Source organism: Barbatula barbatula, assembly GCF_947034865.1.
Source record: "Barbatula barbatula genome assembly, chromosome: 4".
Taxonomy (NCBI): Eukaryota; Metazoa; Chordata; class Actinopteri; order Cypriniformes; family Nemacheilidae; genus Barbatula; species Barbatula barbatula.
Genome location: NC_136768.1, coordinates 7,617,570 through 7,641,083, shown reverse-complemented (window position 1 = coordinate 7,641,083; position 23,514 = coordinate 7,617,570). Strand labels below are relative to the sequence as shown.

General features: G+C 39.7%; 2 protein-coding genes across 10 annotated transcripts; one reads left to right on the top strand and one right to left on the bottom strand.

The window, feature by feature from the left end:
- Positions 1-246: 246 nt before the first annotated feature.
- nup37 (nucleoporin 37) lies at positions 247-12,120 on the bottom strand. 5 transcript variants are annotated; one of them, XM_079454980.1, is made up of 10 exons: positions 11,051-11,753; positions 10,515-10,715; positions 9,873-9,997; positions 7,441-7,519; positions 6,392-6,486; positions 1,967-2,057; positions 1,540-1,721; positions 719-769; positions 528-621; positions 247-445 (listed from the first exon to the last, which is right to left on the bottom strand). In XM_079454980.1, exons 2-10 carry the CDS (start codon positions 10,668-10,670, stop codon positions 332-334), a joined length of 987 nt encoding a protein of 328 aa, XP_079311106.1. In that variant the 5' UTR covers positions 10,671-10,715; positions 11,051-11,753; the 3' UTR covers positions 247-331. The 5 variants fall into 5 exon arrangements, with proteins under 5 accessions (XP_079311106.1, XP_079311107.1, XP_079311110.1 ...); XM_079454981.1 differs by lacking the exon at positions 11,051-11,753 and adding an exon at positions 11,881-12,120 and having other exon boundaries at positions 254-445; XM_079454984.1 differs by having other exon boundaries at positions 254-445; positions 9,881-9,997; positions 11,051-11,136.
- On the top strand, positions 11,995-23,154 carry parpbp (PARP1 binding protein). 5 transcript variants are annotated; one of them, XM_079454975.1, is made up of 11 exons: positions 11,995-12,259; positions 12,466-12,630; positions 13,419-13,652; positions 13,762-13,869; positions 14,413-14,583; positions 15,225-15,379; positions 16,864-17,041; positions 17,121-17,302; positions 17,522-17,603; positions 20,255-20,450; positions 21,270-23,154. In XM_079454975.1, the coding sequence occupies exons 2-11, from the start codon at positions 12,481-12,483 to the stop codon at positions 21,581-21,583; spliced, it is 1,770 nt and encodes a 589-aa protein (XP_079311101.1). In that variant the 5' UTR covers positions 11,995-12,259; positions 12,466-12,480; the 3' UTR covers positions 21,584-23,154. The 5 variants fall into 5 exon arrangements, with proteins under 5 accessions (XP_079311101.1, XP_079311102.1, XP_079311103.1 ...); XM_079454976.1 differs by having other exon boundaries at positions 12,174-12,259; positions 12,459-12,630; positions 21,270-23,151; XM_079454977.1 differs by having other exon boundaries at positions 12,176-12,259; positions 12,378-12,630; positions 21,270-22,003.
- Positions 23,155-23,514: the final 360 nt, after the last annotated feature.

Sequence of the window (23,514 nt, the reverse complement as noted above, 5' to 3'; positions counted from 1 at the left end):
TACAGAGTTTTTTCTTGCAGTCCAGCAATTCTGTGAGAGAAATTGCCAACTCCTGCTGTTTGGTGACCTTTGGCTCAACTCAGAGCCAATTTGGCAGAACACAACACCAAAAACACTGATACAATACTTCATAGAAAAGGCTAAAAAACTGAAGGAGAGATCTGTGTAGTCTCGAGTGTAGTCCCACAATTGTTTGTATGGGTTTTGACCCGAGTAACCTTAAAAAAACAAAACAGTGGATAAAATACAATAGCAATGAGTGAAAAATATGACTTTATTGAAAAAAATATATAAAAGACGGTGTAAATTGTTTGAAATACTACAGCCTAGATTACATCTCTGTCATCCAGAAGAACAGCTTTCGGTCTCCGCCAATCACGCACAGCGGCAGGGTCCTGTGCCAGCTTAGACCCGCTCCCACAGAAGCTGAACCAATCATTACAGGCTGCAATGACAAATGAAGCAGATGCAAATCTAAAAATGTAAATAATTTTAGACATCTACAGACAAATACATCTTTAACAAACCTGTGGGTGGCCCAAATGATGCACCAATAATTGACTGGCGATTTTGCCTGGATAGCCCGTGGTGGCAAAAAGATTCTCTTGTGCCCTTGACCATCTGTGTAAGACAGACCACAACCATAACAGTAATACTGTAAATACAGACCAACAACTACCGAGAGATCTCATTTGTAGTAGAAAGAGGAGGGCTTTACCTGAAATGCCTCGCTCTGTCAACATGAGCCGGTCTCTTCTCAAGTGGATAGCTACAGCGAAAACAATTCAGTACCATTTCCAACAGTTTCATTCATTTTCACACTAGGTCATGGTCAACAATATTGCTCACATTAATGCTTTTGGTTTAGTTAAGGGATTTACTGTTTCCTTTTATAGGCTATTTTTCATTTTTTAGAATGCCTTTTTTGGTATGTAGTTGTCTTCATCTATCCCCAAACCCTTTAGCAAATAGACTTTAGCGAAGGTCCGTTATAATTTTGAACAAAATCTTTATTCACCCAAAAGGGACACTTACCCCAAAATAAAAATTCTGTCATTATTTCCTCACCTTGGAGTTGTTCCAAATCTTTTAAAATTTCTTTGTTCTGATTAACACTGAAACATATTTGGAAGAATGCTTATAACCAGACAGACTTTGGCCCCCATTGACTACCATAGAGGAAAAAATACAATGGTAGTCAAAAGTGGCCCAGACCTGTTTGCTGTCCTACACTCTACAAAATATCTTCTTTTGTGTTCAACAGATGATAATGTAATTTTTCCTACTATGGGAGTCAATGTGTGTTGAGATCTGTTTGTTTACAAGCATTCTTTCAAATATCTTTCTGTGTTCTTCTGAACAAAGACATTTATACAGATTTGGAACAAATCGAAGGTGAGTAAATGATGAAAGAATCCCACCCTTAGAAAATAAATTAAAGAGATGAGCTGAGCAGTTCTGCAAACTACAAACACTCACTACACAAAATATTTGCCACACCATTAACTTTGTTATCTGCGGAGATTAGGTTGTGTTTACCTGGAACGGGTGATGTCCCAGATCACCCAATCGTTGGCTGCAACTGCCCCAACCTTAATAGTGTTTGTGAGACACCAGTCAGCTGACATGAGTGGCACCTGCCCGCTTTCCAGAGACAGAATGGCATGTTGTGTAACAAGGTCATAGAATCGAATAGTGCCTTTCTTCTCAGCCACCAGTAACTGTTAAAAAAATAGAATTGAATAGAAGAATTCATTATACATGTGTATTATAAACATTCATTATATATAATGGGGAATTGAGATAAATGACAGAATTTTCATTTTTGGATGAAACTATCCCTTTAAGTAATCAAATCTGTTCATCATGAGGGGGCATCCCAATCTTTTTGCTCATAGAGTGGGACAGCATCATATTTCATAAAATCTACGTCATAAAGATCCTACTGCTGGTTATTAATACTAACCTTAAAGGCATCCTCGGGGTGCCAACAGACGCTTACACCAGGAGAACGCAGTGTGAATGAAGTGGTTTCATTACCATCGAGGTCCCACAACCTGTAAAAAGGTATAAGTACACGGTTCAGTTTAAGAACGAAGTTAACAGGCTATATGTGTGTTGCATAATGTAATCAATTTGTATGATATGAAGAACAGCAACTCTGGAAAATGAGTGACAACAGTCATGTGCCCTTTTTTACGTTTCCATTTAATATCCGGTATTAGGTAACTCATAAGTTAATCCAAAAATAAAGAGTCGGAAGAGGAGGATGTCATGGTGACAAAGGAAATGAGCAAGCAACAGGAAACAAGACAGGGTTATTACATCATTTCAGTCCCCATATGTTCTTATCCTCTACACATACACAAACAAAATGAGTTCCGGACTAAAGAACAAATAGAATACACTAACACTGAATCTAAAACAACGTGTTTCTAATGAGAGCTCAATTAGAGAAGGAAGCTGGACTCTAAACATAGCTTTTTGCCAGTGAACCAAAAGAGAATTGAACATTTGACCCTCGAGCTGTTATTGCCATCCTCTACCAGTTGAGAAACTGAGTTCTTCCATAAAAAAGCAGGATGTCCAACAGCTTTATTTCCAGGAAGACTTTCGTCTCTGACTCTTCCGTAGTCTGTAAAGGCACACTAGGCGAGTACAGATACAGCGAGATAAATCATTTGGACGGAGAGGACTGGAGATCAGATTCTGGAGGGTTTCACTGGAGATCGGATCTTGGGTTTACCACATCACAGGGGTCTGAGTAAAGAGAACCTTGAGTTCCCCGAACAAGATTAAACTATGGGTTTCTGGGAAAGAAGAAAAAAGCAGGGCCTCCGTTAATAGCAAAAGACGCACGTCCGCTGGCTACTGAGGTCATCAAGAAGTCTTCATCTAATGAAAACCAAAAGCGATCCAAAGCCTGTCAAAACGTCAGCTACGCAGCTGGGTAGATTAATATCTGTAAAGGGGCGGCACTTGGAGGACATGCCCCATTTTCAACAGCTCCCGGACGAGAAGCTCTGCCCAGCACGTTTGCCAAGAACTCCTGAACTGTCTTCGCTCCTCTAGGTCATCTACGTTCTGATCGGGCTGCTTTGCTGAGCATGAGTGAGGTTTTAGACCACAGCACACAAACATGTTTAAAACCAATTCGCTCAGATCCCCTTGCCAAACAAGGGTTCAAACGCACGTAAAACCAAAACCACCGGTCTCGACAACCACTCGGGTATTCGAGAGGGCGAAAAGTCAGCTCTTTAACACTGACAGTGCCAGAGGATTAAGACACTAAGCACGCGAACACGACGAGGTACGTAAGAAGTGATGCGCTAGTGCAGTTGCGTAAGACCCTTTGGGGGCTCACACAGCATTTTGGGATAACGTGTGGCAGCCATGTGCAATAAGAGACGGATGGGTTTTAAGTAACTGAAGAACTAGGAGGAAAAACAAGGAGCGGGTCAGCCTGGCCTGTCTGTGTTTTCCCACACTGAATAACCGGGAACTGAGCTGTGCGTGTGATTTTTCAGATGGGGCCAGGGCGAAAGAGTGAAATTGCGTTAAGAACTGTTGAATCAAAAATTTTTAGTGGCGACCTGGTCGGGAGCTAAATCTTTTTTTTGTCAGTGTCAGTGTGAATTATCATTTCGACCTGACCCATTCAAAACAAGAGAGTTAGTGGGCTTGTTTGTTTTTAGGCCAACATTTATTTTGTGTAGGGGTATACTTTATCAATCATGAACAGAATGAAAGGTTTAAAATCTTAAGTTGTTTGTAAAAACAAACAGAAACAGGCAGGGCGGGAAGCAATGCCTTAAAAACAGCCGTCATCAAATTCTCACATTCCAACATTTTGTGTGCTGTCTTCGCAGAGTTTTAAAATCATCATAGCCAAAGCATCAAGCCACATCTATACTTTTCATTTCCAAGTACCTGTGTAAACTTAGTCAGTGCCAGCGCAAAAGAGCAGAATTTAATTGCATACGTGCAAGTGCTAATTTCCATTGGTCGACTTCCTTTTCGTGGAAGGTTTTGAAATGAAATTATAGGGATGTTCCCATAAACCGAAATAACTCTTTCTAGTCTTACAGAAACATTATCCATGCATGTGTTGGTTGACATCCTCAGGAACTAAAGGTGAGCCTCACTCTATAACAATGAACTCCATCAACTCAACATTTCCTTGTGTGACCTGCATTACCAACAAGAATCTGTAGGTGGCACTAAGGCACACAACACTAGGATATCAAAAACCTGTTATGATCTGGTTTGTATGCCTCCCTGAATGCACACGGAATTACGTAACGCCAGAAGAGATCTCAAATTAAAATAGTCAGACAGAGATGGTTAATTGTATTAATAGTTGTTGACCATCAAAATATGAGGTGATTGGTACAATAGCGGAAACGAAAAACTTTTAGGGTATTAATTGGTCAAAATTGTTTGGCAAAAATGCAAACCAGGAAATGTGGGTTTTATTTCAATATAACATAACATAATTTACTGAAAAACAAAAAGCTTTCTAGTCTCTATAAATCTGGCATACATTAACTACAATTTTATTTCAACCTGTTATTAATATTTGTTGATTCTCTCTTGCGCTAATATTTTGTAGTCATTGTCCTGGGCTATGTCTGAATAAACTGAGCATGTGCAATTATTTTTTGTCAAGCTGGCAATGCTGAGCTTCCGTGCAACATGAATGCGAATGCAAATTTATGTAATAGATATTTACTTAAATATTTGATTAAACAGCGAAGATGTCCATTTAAAGTTGGACATCACTTTACGTTGTCAGAAAGCCTTATGGTGACTCCAACATCCAAATACAACAAATTCCAGTGACGCGAACACGCGCATCAGATGACAGCAACATTTGCCTCAAAAGCAGTTTGTGTGCAAAAGGTTTGCCCTCTTTCTTTAACATGAACCTGATTTGTTTCTCGTTCCACCTCGCTGTTCCTCCTGCGTCACATATTTTCTCAACGTGACAGAATTTAAATCTTTCTGCAGATGGATCACTCTACTGTTTTCTCTGGCTCTACGTGAGAAGGAGACTTAGACTTGTGGTGGATGTTTCCTGCTTCGTTCCCTTCAGTGGCCCCATGTAGTCTCCCACCAAACGCTATCTCTCACACGAGTTCACAAGGCGAAGCTACATTCATCTACTAGCTGCACCTTCATTCTGATGGCCATCTTCAAAGTATAGTTTCGAGGGGGGGATTTTAGGTAACTTCTGGCTGTTTTCCTTCCAAGCATGACCACAGCGAGACACCAAATATCAAATCATGCTTACATTTGAACTGGCAGTGGAGAATTAGTAATACTATATGGAAACTGCAGCGGTTTGCACCTTACTGTGATGTTGGGTGGGCCATGATTTATTCATAAGAATTGGTTATTATTTAATCAAAATAATAGGCGGTTTTTAACTTGGCCAGTCTGAAGGATGTTAGCGATCACAAAGAAGGTTTCAGAGCCATCCAGGTTCCAGCAGGGAAGCTCGAGAGAAGAAGCCCATTATTGCCGAAGCTGTCGAAAAATGAAAGTCTCACGCCAGACTACTACGATAACGATCAGCGATTCCGTCTTTCATCACAGTCTGAAGCTTGACCAAAATCAATAAAACCACTGCGTAAAGAGGAGAGGAAGCCAGAGCGCCACCCAGATGATAAGTGCGTGTGAATATTATAGCAATGCAATGGGTCAGCGGTAACATAGAGCTACATGCTGACAATGTGTACCACAAAATCCATCAGAGCAATGATGTGGAATACGATAAGTGAAATTCATAGAAAAACATTTTAAATACAGCATCCCAAACTGCAATGCTAGATTCTGTGTGAAAGATCCAGTTGCTGAAGGTTGAATATTGTTGAGGGAAACTCCCTTCTTGGTCTTCATCCACCTTGAAGCCGTTAGGGTTTGCGAACTCGGCCATCGAGTTGCGGCAGGCCGCAACGCAGCAGCGTCCAGGTGTGTCAGTTACACAGTTCTGACGCAAAAAGGGAAGACCTGAGACTCCAAGAGCGTTTTCTTACATTACCTCTGACTGCTGGGAAACCGCATTTACCTCAGCGGCTGATTGGTGGGGCCACATTTGAGGTGCTCATTAACTGCGGCCGTGGAGAAGAAAAGCCACGGCTGCTGATTGGATTTCCACGTTTTACCAATTACTTAGAAAAACCATGTGAGCAAGCGGCGGTTGACGCTTACGCAGAGCAACGGCCGGCCATGTTGTGCTAAGTGTTGGGTTTCAGTGTGGAAATTTGGTCAAGACTTTCTGCATCATTAACATAGAACATAGAACAGAACACGCACACACACGTAGATTTATACATGGACATATATTCTCTCGTTCTCACCCTCATACACATGGATAAAGAGTGCAAACCTGCAAGTGTGGTCATCACTGATAGAGGCTATTTGCTTTCCTTCTGTAGGCTCAAACACTAACTGATTGATGTAGCTGGTGTGGCCTTCCATCACCTAGACACAAAATTGCATGTGAATGAGTCCGACCAAAACAGAAATAGGCTACAGGATGTGCAGATAAAATGATAAATAATATTTTGATATTACGTAGACTAGTCTATTTTAACAGGGCATGGACTGAAGCATACTTAACTTATAGTTTAAGAACTTAAGGTAAATTACTTCATTTGAGTCCAATTTCTTAAATAGGAGGTTTTGGCAACAAATAGACACAACAATTATATAATTGAAAAGCTGAGAATTTCCATCCGTTTTACACTCTAAATGAGTTTCCAGGTTAAAACAACTCGGAATGATGAAGCAGGTCCCATTTGCCGTGATAGTTCACCCAAAGAATATGAATTCCGTCATCCTTTTCTCACCCTGTTGTCATTTCCAAACTGTTTGACTTTATTTCTTCCGCAGAACACAAACAATTTTGAAGAAAGTTGGTAACCCAACAGCGCTGGCATCCATTCGCTTTTATTGTATGGACACAAAACCAATGCAAAGGAACGAGTACCAGTCAATAACGATCTTCAAAATATATTATTTTGTGTTCTGCGGAAGAAAGTCAAACAGGTTTGAAATGACAAGGGGATGAGTAACTGATGACATGATCTTTGGTGGTGAACTATCACTTTAAAATATTTCAAGCAAGAACTAAATACAAATAGAATATTTCATAATCTTCACGTAATATCACTAATTTAATTCTGCATAATATTAAACTGTAATATCTACCTAAATACATTTTTATTAAATTATTTTAATATATGAGAAACTGCAAATGGAGACATGCATGAACCTTTATAGAGTGATGCACAAATGAATTACTGAAGGCAGTTTATATTGGTTTCTTTGAATTTCCCAACAAATCTTACAACATTAAAAACATAATGGCACGTTAAAATAATTGCAATATTCAAAAATCACTGGGAATATAATAATAATGCGAATATTTGATACCTTCATGTCACAATCATGTGTGTTCTGCAGGTCTGATGTCCACAGCCTGAGCTTTCTATCAGCTGCTGCAGTACAAAACCTGGAAGAACATAAGCATTTAGACTGTGTGTGTGCAATGAGTCAGAAGATAAAATGTTGGAAAGATTATAATGTTAAAGATCAACAGCTAAATGCAGAATTGTATCACGCTACTTGCACATTTGTCTTTTTAAACCTAATAAAAGTGCTCTGCCACTAATCACACAAATTCTTCCCACAAACTCACCTCTAAAAGAAAGAAAATCACATTCGGTTAGACATTCACACGCACATTTTAACGATGTTCACAAACCACACACAGACCCAAAGATTACTTATATCCTAGAACAATAAAGAATCACACGAGTTCTTACCACGAAAGGTCAAGGAGTCCAATTTTCATTACTGGTGGGTAGATAAACGCACTGTTCTATTCAAGTCGCTTATTCCTACGTTTACGGTTTGTGTTAAAAAAACAATTCTGTAAAGCTACTTTACAACAATGCAAAATCATGAAAAGTGCTATAAAAATGAATTCAACGTGTTCGGTTACCACCTTCGAACTATTTCTATTTGCATTTAATCCAATTTAATTCAAACCGAAACACTTCACTCCAATAAGTCAAGATGGAAATGCTAAACAGCAGTTATAAATGCATGAATTCATTCACCAGAAATAGAAGATCAAGTTGGGAACATTGCAATTACAGTAGGGCTGTGCAAAATGATCGATACAGCTAACTATTGCGATCATTTTTTTCACGATAGTACAACCTATAGTATCGATACCTTAAATAAGTCATGTTTTGAATGGATTCAAAATGACGTTTCATCGCATAACCATTTTTTCTGTTCCTGTTGATGTCGCTGTGATTCGCTGTCATACGGACAATGTCTCAAAAGTAAGCGGGTGTGGTTGAAAACCCCGGCTTCGGGCATATGGTGAACACTAGCTGTGTTATGTGATTCCGATTCGCAGGCACATTACGGACGTAGAAGTACCCGGGATTTACGAAGAGGTAAAAAAAATCCCATAGCTCGGAAGAGCGAGTGACCCTGACTTGCAATGCATCGTATATTAGGAGTACATCACAACCACAGACACGCGCAATGCATGAGACGAGCCATACTGGCATAAACATTGCAGAGTTACTGAAAACTGGGATATAAAAGAGAGTCATACAGACAATTTCAGTTTTATGAATAGATTTTAATGTACTTTGTTTTTTATTAACAACATACTGAAAAAAATATGTTTTTTGTGGCATTTGCATTTAAATGTTTAATGACTAAATATGCACTTTAAACATTATATGTCCGCTGTTCAGTAACACTGTGTAAGCAAGATGACAAATACCTCAAAATTGAATGGAATCTTTTGTGTCTGCTGAGTTATCACTATAATGTGATGAACATACCAGAATACCATATATTGTACACACCAACATGTATTTTTAGCTCACTCTTAATTTGTATTTATTTAAAACAAATTATTGCAATATATCGAACGTTTGTATCGTATCGAATGTATTGTGATAAATTGTATCGGGACCCATCTATCGTGATATGTATCGTATCGTGAGGCCCTTGCCAATACACAGCCCTAAATTACAGTATGCACTGTATACTATACTGCTCATTTAGGCAAATGCATTAGACTGCCTGTGTATTCTATGTAATAACTAAATTTAGTTACCAAAGGGAGACTTGTCGACCTGTAAATAACCCCTGACACCAACTCACGTGCCCAGAAAACACAGTTCCCTGGAGGTACAAATAAAGTAAATCCTAGTACGGGGCAAACTCCACCTGACCACAGCATGACCAGGAAATAACTCAGCCCTTCCCCTGCTGCTAAACACAAAGGAACGACCCCGAACAATAAAAAAGCAGAACTCTCTAACAAGGGATATGTCAAGCTGACAACATGTAATGATCTTATTAGAACTCTTGATACAATCCGGATCACGCTACAGTTGTGACAGACACTTTCCAGAGCTTGATGAGAACATATAAATCTTGATAATGAATTGATCATGGAAAATAAGCCTCTCGGTGATATAACGGTGCCTTGAGAAAGCGTATTTATTTTAACAAAAATTATGATGAGTTTGAGTTTTGGTAAATTGTCCCGACGCTTGAATATCCCAACTGACTCAAACATCAATTAGGAAAGGAAATTCAAAAGTGCTATACAGAGAACGCTTATTTCTCTAACATTTAAAAGAATATCAGGATTTGTGTGGTAAAAGACATCGGCCCATTATACTAATGAATAGAAACACAGCCTTTGCTCTTTCCATGGATTATCATAATTCCACGTCTTCTATTGCACGCCATCACAAAATCACATACAGTGTAGTTTGGTTAGACACTACCCAGGCATAGAAATGCAGTACAAAACAACGTTGTACCTGATGACCTGTGGAAGCTTGTCCAATCGGGTTTCAGGGCTCCATGCAATGGCATCCACGCGTACTCCGTGCATGAACACTTGCAGAGACTTAAACTCAACGCCTTCAATCTCTGCATCTTCTTCCTGTATAATGCAAATAAACAGGCTGTGGTTAGTGTCATTTAAATACATACATGCAAATCATCGAGGGTCATTCTGTTAGACCTGGATGCCGATTACATCAAAGTATAATTTACAGTATTTGAAATTAGAATGATTATATCCCGAATCTTAAGTGTGTTGAAATGAGGATCCTGTTTTGTTTTGATGTGTGCAATTGTTAGCGCTTACAGTGTCGTCATGATAACAACGTTCACTTATGTAACCCATACTTAAATGAATATGCTTTCCTATTTTGGAGCATAGCATCAAAACAGCAATGATGCATCCTGCCCCCAATATGGAACGAAAGGAAGGACGGACGGATGGAAAGGAAGAAAAGGAAAGAAAGGGAAGTATTCTACATTCCTGTAGTAATTTGGAACTAGATTCTTCATACAGGTCTTAATGAATACTTAATATGTAATGTTACTAACACAATGGTGAGTTGGTGTGAGATAGATTGTAACTCTGCAGAGATCTGGTGTAATTAATATCTCACCTTAAAGCGACAGGCACCCACAACCACATACTGGTTTCCACCATAAGCAAGGAGTGAAGCAGGTGAGCCACAGTCGAATGGACTAAACTCCACTACATGGACATAATCTTCACATGGCACCGTGTAGGTTGCAGAACGAATGCTATCATCTGGCATCCTTCCATCAAATGATACCACTTAAAATAAAATGCAGTTACTCTCCTGTCAATGAATGAAAACCACAAGAGCTGTTTAACGGGAAATATTTAAGGAGGGAGATCAAGTAGAGAAAAAGCACTATTATATCCTTACACTAGGTGAAAAACAGCATGTAACGTACTGTATATTCAACCCGTTCTTTATTATATGAATACATGCTTCATTCACACAACAAAACATATTTCGTGAGCTGCTCTATCCCTGTACTTTTTAAACTCTCCACACATCCATGACATAGCCAAGAACTTCACAGCAGTGTTTAATATAAAACAGAGCTCTGATTTGAGTTTGCATGAGTCGAAGCCTAAAACGAAATGAACTAGAATAACTTGACTAACCTGGGCTACGTTAAGGATTTCAGATTGTCCTCGGGGAAGACAACAGTACACGCGGTGCTTGTTCTCAGCGCGCCTTCTGATCACGTGACCGCACTGTTTACTTCCAGGTTAGTGACGTAAACGGGAGTCGTACAGAGATATGAAAAGATTTACCATTAAAAGCTTTACCATTAACATTGAAATATGAGCTTAATTTCACTTTTTACCATTGTATAGACGTTTTAAATGTTTTACAGTCTTCACAAAATTATTTGTGAATGAGCGATCGACGACTATTAATAATTAATTTAAAGTATGTCTTTTGGGTTGCATTCGTCGAATTTGACTATTTTCATCATTCATTGTACTTTCTTAATTATACATTTTCGAAATACACGATCTGTTTAAAAATGATAAGTGATACATAACGTAAGTTTCCTATTCCTAATACGATATTAAATGATGCCCGTTTAGAGCTTGAGACATTTTCTGTAAATGCCACTTTATTTCTTATCTTGACAACAATACATCTCACGGACTGTGTGGAAGTTGAACGAAAACAGCGTTCCAATCAAGCATACTATAAGCACCCTCCTGCTAGTATTCGAAAGTGTGTGTGTTCCAAAGCGTAGTATGTTGAAAATAGAATTCCAAAGATACCCGGATGTTCGAAATTCGAAGTGCAGAATGCTGCACGCTCTTACGGCTGATATTACCCACAACTAACCGCGAGTAGGCGGAGTTTAGTGACGCGCCACTGCATCAATAAGTTATATAATTGTTGCGTCACTAAATGAACAAATGTAAGTATACAGTAAACATTAAATACGAAATAATGAATGAATAAATACCTTAGTGGAAAGAAGAGCTGTATTTCGATGTGTGTGACAGTTATTGGCTACAATGTTGTCTAGGCCACTACCGTTTCCTGTTTGTATGTCCCAGTGTGTGCCATATGTTTAGCCATGCACTCAAAAGTACATACTATTCCAACACAAATACAGTACCTACTATTAGGGGAATTGAACGCGTGCAGCTGATGTAGCCTTCCTGTCCCTAAGGGGCGTGGTCAATGCAGCGCGGTCTGTGATTGGACCAGACTGGCATGCCCGTGGATTTAAATTTCCAGGCAGCTCATCGGTTTACATTGGTCTGCGTTTACAGAGAGACATTTGTTTCCCCACATGATTCGTGTTAGCCCAGTAGGACGCAACTAAATATCTGTGTTTGGTAAGTTGACCTAAGATGATTGTAGGTTCTGTTCTTAATAAAGTGAAAATGAGCTCCTCTTGTTCCTGACTATTATTGTGATTTGCTTGACGTCGTTGGACTTGCTGTTCCTGCTCAGTGATACATTTGGAAAGCCGTATGTGATGCTGGCAGGGATTCATATTCATTTGCAAACAACTTTCTTATAATAAAAAATCAGTTTTTAGCAATAGCTGGCTAAGATGAATACCATGGATGCAAGCCTGAGAACAATTACCAGGGTTTTCAGGAGAGAGTCCCATCGAGTTTTAGATTCAGAGAGGACCACCATTCAAGGGGCTGATGGGATGCTGATGGTCCTACAGCTTGCAATGGCTGAGATCAACAAGAAGGTAGTATTACATTGTCAAGAACTTGACTTCACTCATCACATCCCCACCTACACCCCTGTTTTAATATGAATAACGTTTAATTTATTTCCAATCGGGGTATTAGTAACTTCCTCATGGATAATACATTTAAAATTTAAAGGGAAGTCAACCTGGCCCCCAGATCTTGTTAAAAGCAAATCCTAGCTTAGAGGCGAAGTGTGTCATTTAAGTGATGACATATCTTAAGCCATGGTTGAATCCTCAAACGGTTTCTTTGTTTGTCTTTTTATTATGCAATCATTATTTTGTAGTTTAGTTTTAATTTCCAAGTATGCTTGCACAAAGATAACATTACAACAAAAGCTGTAAAACTAATTCAAACCCATGTTGATGAAGAGGCTTATAAATAAGACAAAATGTGCATTTACAGATACAGATGTGATGTATGGTGCAATTATGTGCGCACGTCGTGTACGTTAATGTAAATGCAAATATGATACACCGGTGCAATTTTTGCACCACTAGCATCACATAGAATTGTAATGCATTTGTTTCAGTAGGCTGTCTTGACTGGTCTTCTCAACATATGCATAACATATACATGCACATGGCTACAATTTAAACCAGAGATTATCCACTTCCTTCCATAAAAAGGCGTGCGTACGCTTTATTCATGTAGAGATGGGGAAAATCCGAATTACGCACTGACTCACAAAGTTTGCGTCATGCATTTGTTCCGTATCTGTACATTTCCTGTCGAGATGTTCTGAGTAATAAGCATGTCCCTGTGTTTACTCCGTTCCTGACAGGAATACGGGGACTTTGGAGTAGCTTTAAGTGAAGCTCTGGCTGTCTGGAAATACTTCCTCCTGGAAAAGCTCCAGCTATCCCCCAACGATATCTCTCCACCACAAAGCTATGACCTCATCCGAAAAGAGTATGACTGCTTTTTAAAACGGACGAATACTGTGGACTTGATTGACGTCTTTGTTATGTTCAAGGAGCTTCGGATGAATGAGGAACCAGAGGAACCCGTGACAGCTGTGAGTGCTGCCTGTGGCTTAACACTTTAGGGCCTCGAACCTGGATGTGTTTATCCGGTCTCCTCTCTAAAACATCTTAAGTAAATTCTCTGTATGTTGGAACATCTAGTTGCAGATGTTTCAGTTTCTCATTAGTGATGTGGAGCGCTCTGAGAAGCAGTCTGTTCCTGTGTGTCCTGCAACTCCATCAAACAAGGCTGATATCTGTACTCCACAGGTAAATGATGTGTTAAAGGATTTTTCAAAAGACCACCTTGGTAGACTTTGATTAATCACCACATTAGTAATTTACCCCCTCATTACCACCTGTATGAATTAAAAACACTTCTTACAATGTTTTGAAACTACTGCTACTACTTGTGCACAGTTGTCCAAGCAGCTCTGTTGTGATTTATGTCCAAGTAGACGTCGGGCTTTGCCACTGTAGATGTGATGAAGTTTATGAGCCAGGCCTGTTTAAGCTTAAGGGGTTGTGGAAAAAGCCTGTCCTCTACGCAACATGGATCCAAGTCAGCAAACTGACTCCTCGGTAGTAGAACAGAAGAGAATGAACTGTTCCTGTTATATAGCCAACCTATTTTTATAACCATTTCTCTATCAATGAACAGTTGTCTGCTTGTTCAGTAAAGTCCTAACTGGTTTGTTGATTCAACCCTCTGCGGTCCAGTGTTCTGCACAGTATTATTGAATTACTCCATATTACACAAACATCTTCAAAATGAATAAATTCATATTATGTCTTTGTTATCTCTTTTTCCAGATAAAGCGAGTGGTGCGGGGAGTTTTTTCTTCTTACTTGGCTCTTTTGGTTAACTCGAAGAATGACCTGGCCCTTGCATACACACTGGACAATCCCAGTCGCTCTCTAGGGCATATGGCCTTCACAGATCTCAGACATGCTGCCCGTAACAGCAGCTCGTCACTCTTCCTGGTAATTTCACAATGGCTTGTATTTATGTTCTTACCTAATTCCGCTGTGCATTTTTTTTCAATGGATACTCCCCAACACCCCCCCCCCCACCCCCAAAAATTATAATTCTGTCATCAATTCCTTTCCCTCAAGTAGTTCCAAACCTGTATAAATTAATTTGTTCTGTTGAAGACTAAGAGAGATATTTAGAAGAATGTAAGCAAACTGTGAACTTGTTGTTTTTCTAAATTCTTTAAAATATCATCTCTTGTGTGAACAAAAAAATGGAGTTTGTTTCCAAAATGAGAACTAATTTTCTTTTCAAAAATCATGTTTTTGTTTTATTGTGTGTGTTAGCTGTATTTTTTTGTTATGGCTTAAATCAAACCAAACCAACTGCAGTTTGATTGATATGAATTGGAATGCACTATAAATCAAACGTGAAGTGTAGTTTGAACCAAACTCTTCAAATATACAATATTGTTTTTCTACAATTGTAGTTAATGGTGCCCCATAAATCTGTTGCTAGCAATTGGAACAACTTTACGATGAGTAAATCATGACAAAATCTTTTTTTTGGGGTGGACCATCCGTTTTTACTATCCCTTATTCCTTTAATCCACAATATAAATACTAATGAATAGGTGTTTTTGTATATTCAGACAGTGACATCATTTATCAGGGCAATTCAATTGGGAGGGAAGGGCTATGCCCCACCTGAGTCTCACCCCTTACGGAGGCACGTGAAGGGCTTATCAGAATTTCTCAGTTTTGTTGACCAGTGTCAGGAAATCTTAGGAGAGACCCCTAATCCAAGGTACAGTATGATGTCATAATTTCTTAAAATATTATTTGCTTACACAAAAAAAAGTTTAATGTCCTGCGATTCTTTAAAATATCACCTTTGGTGTCCTGCAGAAGAAGGTCATACTGGTTTGGAATGACATGAGTGTGCGTAAATCATGAAAATTCTTTGTTTTCGGCGAATTTTCACTGTAAGAGGCAACAAGGCTTAGTTTACAAGAATAGTATTAAAGTAAGGAAAGGAGTGAACCGTAAACTGCGGTGTCATCTGACATCACTACATCACACATTGAATTGAATACTGAGGAAAGAGACCTCTGGTTTATACATCAGACTGGAAATGGAGATTGAGTGTGTTGCATTATGGGACATTCTATGTATAGTAGCGATTCGATGTTTAAGCCAATTGTTTTGAAACCGTAGTCAAGGACTGTTATGTCCTGCCTTTGACCTCGCTTGTTTCTCACCTTGAGTACTTCAGCCCCAGACAGCCTTAACAAATTATTTGTTCTACAGATTTGGTACCTTTTTTGCTGTTTGTAGTTGAGTATCTATCTCATCCCATCTTAAAAACCATCGTCTCTGGAAAGCAACCCCTAATTACGTCTGCACCAGCATTAATGAAATCGTCTGAATTGTTCAAGCATGTTTATCTAAAGAACATCAAAGTCTGTTGTACCCAACAACAAATGGCCACTTTGTCCCTCCCTTCCTTGATAACTCTGATTAAACGTCATAACGCCGAGATGTTTCCTTGATGAATCGCACTTCAAAACATCCAAGCAAATCTCCAAGATGTTTGGCAGCACAACATAAACTTGTGCTAAACTACAGACGTGATTGGGTTATTCAAAGAGGACGCAAGGTCATTTCCCGTAGTGCGTCGATGTACTTCAACTTCATTTTGATGGAAGTGCCTTGAACCTGCAGCGTAAGGCTCCCTCTCACCACTGCAGACGGTGTGAGCACTGAGCCAAGAGTTCTTTCATCAGCCTGCTGCCTTGCCTGCGCAGTTTCTCACCTCCCCGAGACCTTACGGAGTACTGTATTACCACACACAAACACTGAGGAATCGGGTCTGCTCACACATCTGTTTTCCCAGATGATTTTGTTACTGTAATTCCCTCACAAACTCAAGGTCAGGGATTTAGTCTGACTTTCCCACTAAAGCCCAAATGTTTATATTTGTGTATGTGTCAATATGTGAAGAGATTAATCAAAGTCAAGCAGAGTAAGGAAATAAGTACTGGACTGGTTCTGAACCTCATGGACTCGACTGGACCAGATTTGTACATAATTTAAAGGTGTGCACATTAGATTTGATATGAATTGCATTTTATTACAGGATTATTTGCTTTGTTGAAGTCTTTGTAGAGGAACATGTAGAATAACATTTTCATTCTTTGTGTCTTTTTTTGATCGGAAACGGGTTCAATGTGTGACACAAATGTCAAAACCTCAATATCTGTTCTTTTTTTTTGGTCTATTGCCATACAGAGAAGCTGGATTCCAGGTGGTGTCCAGTATCAGAGCTGCTCTGGTCAAGGGCCGCAGTAATGGAGACCCAGTGTATCGTGCGGCCGATGACACCGCCAGAGAGCTTAAGGAACGACTCGGACATATATGCACTGCGCGTGCGCAGTCACCAGTTGGCACGGGAATCAGTCCGGCGAGGGTAAAACATCCTTGATTTAGTGATGTTTTCACTAAATTGCTAAAGCCTTTAACAAAGTTCATTGGTTTTTGCTTTTCAGCCCAGAGCATATGCTATAAACCACTCCACTGCATATGGGGGCAGAGAGACTGTAAAAGTTTTGCTGACCCTTTTGGATGAAGAAGCACTAGCCCTGCCCTGCAGGAACAAGGCAGAACTGCTCTCTGAAGATCATGCAGTTCTTAATGGGAGCACTGGTGCCTGTCTTCTTGCCCTTTACAAGTAAGCTTTATTTTCTTTGAAAATGACTAAATAAAACTGAAAAGTTGTAAGTCTATTAACAGTTAACAAAAAAAATATTCACTCTATAAAACATTTAATAAACAAAATGGAAAAACATATCCTCCATAAAACATTTGAGCAATTAATACTCACTCGCTTACAATTAAGTAGCTGTTTAATATTTATTTTTCAACTTGTCTCTTCACCGTGTGCCTTTAGATCTCCAGAAGCTCCCACTGGATCTTCTCCAAAGCCTTTAAGGAACCGCATTTGCAGCCAACAAGAAAATGTTAAGGCCAAGGTAAAGAATCATCGGGGTTGTAAGCAGACCCCGACCTGTCTCAAATATCGGTCAAATAAAATTGAACGCGACACTTGATTTTTAAAACAGACAGCAAGTAATGTGCTTCCACACGCATGAACATCCGTTGTGTCGTGTGAAATTTATACTTTTTTATTTTTCCGTGCATATGCACTGGATTTCTTATAGTATATAAAAACGACCACAGTGTGATTGTTTTATGGTATGTCCTGGCCTTGTGGTATTTTACATGTCCCCTGCACCCCATAGGCCACCTAGAAACATTGATAAATTAATGCTGGTCTTTGAGCGCTGCGAGGTGAATGATTAATATTAAAAAGATTTTGGTAAAGTTTTTATTAAAATTATTAACATAAAATTATTGAAAGGAATAAACCATTATATCCTGCATTGCCCTTAGTACCTCTAAACAAACCTTAACTTGACCACTAGTGAACGATAAATGGCAATTTAAGACATTGGTCACTTCCAACAATGAGAACCGGTAAACTGTAAAATATATGCTAGACACATTTTGTTAAATTGCTTCTTTATTTGATTGCACTAGCAGATGTCTCCTTAGACCTTCATTTTCTGGCCGCCTTCCTGTGTTAGTGAGCGGTAATGGTCCCCGGGCAGCTCGATGCTTCCTGAACTGGACGGGCGGAAGCTTTCTGCATCAATTTCACTTTGAACATGCCATATCAGTGGCGTTACTAAGCTAGCAAGGAATAACTTAAAAGGTTATTGTTTCCTTTTGTCTGCAGAAAGACTTTATCCTTTCGTACTCCAAATGTTTCATCACAGACTGACGTCGATTGGCACAGGGGGAGAGATCCAGCGGTTTCTTTAATAGTTTGACAGTAGAGGACGATTATTCTGGGTATGGTTATGTAGTCAGTTTAATAAAGTCAGTTCTCTGAGGGCTGGTATTGAACTTTACTTAATTGTTTCTGGTAAAGTGTGTTCAAAAGGTTAATGCTAAAGTACATTTCACCTTCAAAAATCTAAACTTGGATCCCATTTGCACATAGTATAACATAAATCTCAGATGATCGAAGTCCAATTGGATGTTGCAATATTGGAGGATGAAAACTTCGCATTCGTAGTATAGTGCAGACAAGTCAATGTCAATCAAACATTGTTAAAAGGCTGTAAAAGCTGCAAAACATAACGTTTGCCCTTCTAAACTTTACATACGTATTTTTGTCATCATTTGTTTACTGTTGAGGATGGGGTAAGGAAACGTATATATATTTTTAAATGTACTTGCTCAATAACCAACCTGATCTAACAAGAATCCTTAACCGATTCGTATGACGTGCATCGAACAAAAACGTACAATTATAAAAAATGCAATACTGAAGCTCCTGACCCCACCCCTAAACATCACTGGCGCAAAAGCAAATATATATAAATGAACCACCAGATTTTTGTTCTAAGCCAAAAAACTTTACAGATTGCAGCTTTAAGAAATGTGACCATCAACTCTGCCAGATATATATGCACATTGAACTTTGAACCGAACCGCAAACTTAAGACGTCAACCAAGTTTAATGAAAACTGCTATTTGTCCTGACTTCTATCAGCACACCATTATGCAGTGATCTATGTGGTCATAAAATTAGAGGCCCTTCGCTGAAAGTCAGATCACAAGTGGCCACGGGAGACGCGTTTGAGATGCATGTTACTACCGGGTCTAAACGGCAATGTCTCTCAGCTGACCACTTATGATCCAATCACCCCCGAGTCTGATCTTAAAACCAGGTGTAAACCAGACCGTAATACCTCTTCTGCTGGTGTTGAGTTGATGTGCCGCCCCAGGACAACCAGCCTTTTGTGTTATTTTAATGCATGAAATGAATACACAAACATTGAAGTGCATTAATGAAGACTGGCATGTCTTCGTCTGAGCGAAACTGTTGTTTTAGGTGCTTACTGAAGAAAGTGCTTCGAAAGGCTGTACTTAATCTTTGATCACCTCAAGATACACCCACCACCCGGTTTTTCTCTGCTCTTTGCAGTCCCACCCAGCTGTGCCTGCAGTGTTTTTTTTTACTTTCCTGAATTCCACCCCCCTACTGCAGATGGTTAGCCAGAAGAGAGAGAGTTTTGAATCCCGATAATCTGTGGCAGGCACGGATCAAAGGCCCCGAAAGAAGCGGATCAGCGGTTCTCCTGGACCCCCGAGACCTCGAAGTTAACTGCGCCTGTATGGGCTGCACAAGTTTCCCCATTTCATGCTCTTCACGTTGGTCTCTGGACATCAGTGTTTGGCTCGCTAACACGTTTTCTTTTTCTCATGCTTATCTTAAGATTTTTAGATGTGGTTATCTCCACCCATTTGTATCAACAACAAGTGTGAGAAAGTTTGGGTCTAGTTGGACAGTACTGGTATTTCACTTAAATTGGCCCTGGCTGTGTTGTCACTACTTTATGGATTCATTGATCATTTCTGTTTGTCTTTTAATGATTGGAAAGTTTTTTTAAATACTACTTTTCCTAGCTTAATATGCATATACTAATATGCATTTCTTTGATTACTTCTATGAAATAAAGTAATTGGCCTGTTTGAGCATTCCAACCAGTCAGCAATTCATATTTAAAGCTTTCTTTTTTGATATTCTTATCCGCGTGTTTGCCTTTTTCAGGTAATCCGTCCAACCATCCGCTCTCAGTTTGCTTGTACATACAAGGATGCTGATCTGCCCCTCAATCGGGTGTTGGATTTTCCCAGTACTAGCCAACTTCCTACCTGTGTGCACCCTGCGCCCAAAAAAAACATCACAGTGTCTGCATCTGTCGATGTCAAGGTTGACTCTACTGGGATGGATAACAGACTTGCAGGTATTACTTTTTTTTTTTTAGCTTCGCATGATCATTTCATAGCATTCTGTACCCCTAGCATACATTTACATGCATTCTGTACCTCTAGCATACATTTATGTTTAAAATGTATGTTCTGTTCAGAAACAAATTTATATATTTTCATGACTCCTCTTGCACTTCACATTTGTCCAATGCTGGCTAAACTAGACTGTAGCAAATCCTTGATCATGGCTGTAAGCTACGTATATTGATTATTCAAAAATATGACCCCTTTGTGCCCCACCAGCATAAAAAAAGATTAAGAAAAGTATACGAAAGGAGGGGGCTTCAGTTCTCCGTGCACTGAATAACCTTCATGCTTGATCTGTTTGCTGTTGTGCGCACATGTCGAAGACCTTCCTTCTCTGACGCCACACATTCGGGAAGATGCCCAGGTCCACCTCCACACCCCAGGCTTCGATTCCTGCCCGGTCCCTGTTTGGGGACTGGTACTTAAGATCAACCTTTAAACGTTTCCCCATCCCATAAACCTGGCTCTCCCCAAGTCCGTTGTAAAAACCTTGAGCACGTGTTCTCCAACCTCCCTCATCCCCTTCTCGCTGGCTTTTTGTGGGAACGCGGGCTTCGCTCCACCAGGTTACATGACAAACGTTCAGCCTTGTAAAATAAACACACCGGCCGTTAAACTGCAGACTAACGTCAGCAATTTCATCATAACCTTTTGTAGCCTATCGTCCTCGGCTCGCCCTACTTTTTAAAAATGATTTAATGTTTATTGTTTGACATTATTCTCAAAGTCTTTCTGTCACCACTCCTGTTTTCAAATTTATTTTTCAGTGCATGTGGACCCAGAGGCCACTAACACCCGTCCCGAAGACCAATCCGCTCTTGGGAAACATAGTGAAAATGCCTGGAACGGAGCAGGTGGGAAGAGGACCCAGCCAGCTCAGCTCCGAAAACCAACAGGGACCTCCAAGAGAAAATTTGCCAACCGGGAGTGTGTTGAACTGGGAAGGGATGAGAACCAGCCCCCTCAGAAAAGACCCCCAGCCAAAGCTCACATTGGAGGACCAGAGAAAAAGAACAGTAAAGCCGCCAGCAGGAAACTCATTGCTGGTCAGGGCAAACTCACAAGCTTTTTCAGGCTATAATTTATTCTCTGACTGCAGCTAAACCAAGGCATTGCTGCAGATAGGAGATGACTCACTTTTTATTTGTGCTCTAAATGCATTTAATGTCCAACGAGCCAAAATCATGCCAACCGGGGCTACTTGACATTGTAAGGATTCTCTTTCTACACTGTTATAGAAGGTGTGTATATATTTGTGTGTGCAAGTTTGAGAGGGAGAGAGAGACATAGAAAGGGATAAGTTTATTTGACAGAGAATTCACTTTTTAAACCCAATAACCTTTTAGTTTAGGATTGTGTCCCAACAACTTTTTTTATTATTTTAAGCACTACTCACTTCACACTTTTTGCAGTCTTAAAATACATTTTTTTAATCATACAGATTTATATGTCATCTTGTGTTTGGAATAAGATGCAGGATTAAATAAAGGGTGCAGAATCCAAGCTGTTTGTAGTCTGCATTAACTTCAAGCTTGCCAGCATGGCCTGTACACTCGACCTATCATGCACCTCAATACTGCAAAGAGAAGAAAACTAAATTTAGTTCATTTGAATGGCTTGGCCAGGATGGGAGATTGGTCCTTTCTATATTATAAAAAGAAATTCAGTTTTTAAATAATGTTGCCATCTTTTGTCGTGCTATATTAGGAGTAGCGTGTAGGATCAAAGAATGGCTACAGAATCTTTGATTTTCTAAATATGTTTGTATATGTTAGTCTTAAGAATTGAGACGGGGATATGAAGCTTGCCAGTACTTACTGTTAACGTCTCTCCTACCCACGGGAATGACATCATCTGCACTTCTACGGTTTTCCCTCATGCTGAATCCGTCCACACTGTGATCCAGCCCACGCAGTGCAAGGAAGGATTTTGGAAAGGCAAGGTTTGTTTCCCTCCCAGGAGATCCCTTTATTCCTGTGTCCTGGTGGAAATGCGGAACAACATTTCAAGTCAGCACAATAAGAACCTGTGGGGCAACCACTTGTCTTTTTATTGTAGGCCTTTGAAGAGAAGCAGCCCAGCGTATAAAACGAAACCCAAAATGCTGTTTCCTTCTACAAGTGTGTGTGTGTGATTCTGAAACCACACCTGGAGATGTTTAAGTTAATTTGAAAAACACACGCCCAAGGGCAACCTCAAGATCTTTCTCCGTAACTGCTCCCAAACTGCTGGCGCTAAGCCGCCGCATGGAGCCCCACATGGAACAAATGTGTCTCATTGCGACAAAGTTTCCCATGTCTCGCTTGGCCAATTTTCACAAGATCACCCTGGGCCCTTTTATCCAAGGCTTCCATTTCCCCTTTGTGACTGTGTCCTTCCGATACTCCTCTTTGACTGTTCCATTACTGCACTGATAATTGGAGAAACTGAAGGCTTTAGCATTGAATTGGAAAAGCACTGTTAGATACCTGAAGACATTTGGCGTTGTGCTTGCAATGTTCAAGTGCAAAACCTAAAACCTGCTAAGAGCTCCATAACATGCAGTTATTTACCTTAGTAAGGGTGTTGCAATATAACTATACACTATGCTATAAAGATAATCTGTAGGCTTTTGTTAGCAGGTATTGTTAATAAAACAGCACTAAACCCAACAAAAATTTTAGCTGTTCGAGTCCGTTTTGGTTTTGTATTGTGCCATTGTATAAACGTTCGTTTTTCAGTTAGGGAAATATTCAGACATTTCTATAGATGCATTCACTTCAAGAAACACCATTCCTTGTGTTCACCTAATGTCTCTTGAATATGCTTATTTTGTCTTGCTACAAACCTACTAAAAGCGATAGTTCATCCAAAAAAAAAGCTGTCATTTATTTACCCTCATGTTGTTCAAAACCTGTACAGTTTATTCTGTAACTCTTCTGTGAAATACAAAAGACGACATTTTGAGATGTCTCTCTGGTTCCGTCCATACAAAGGAAGTCAATGGGTACCATTGTTGTTTGGTTACCAGCT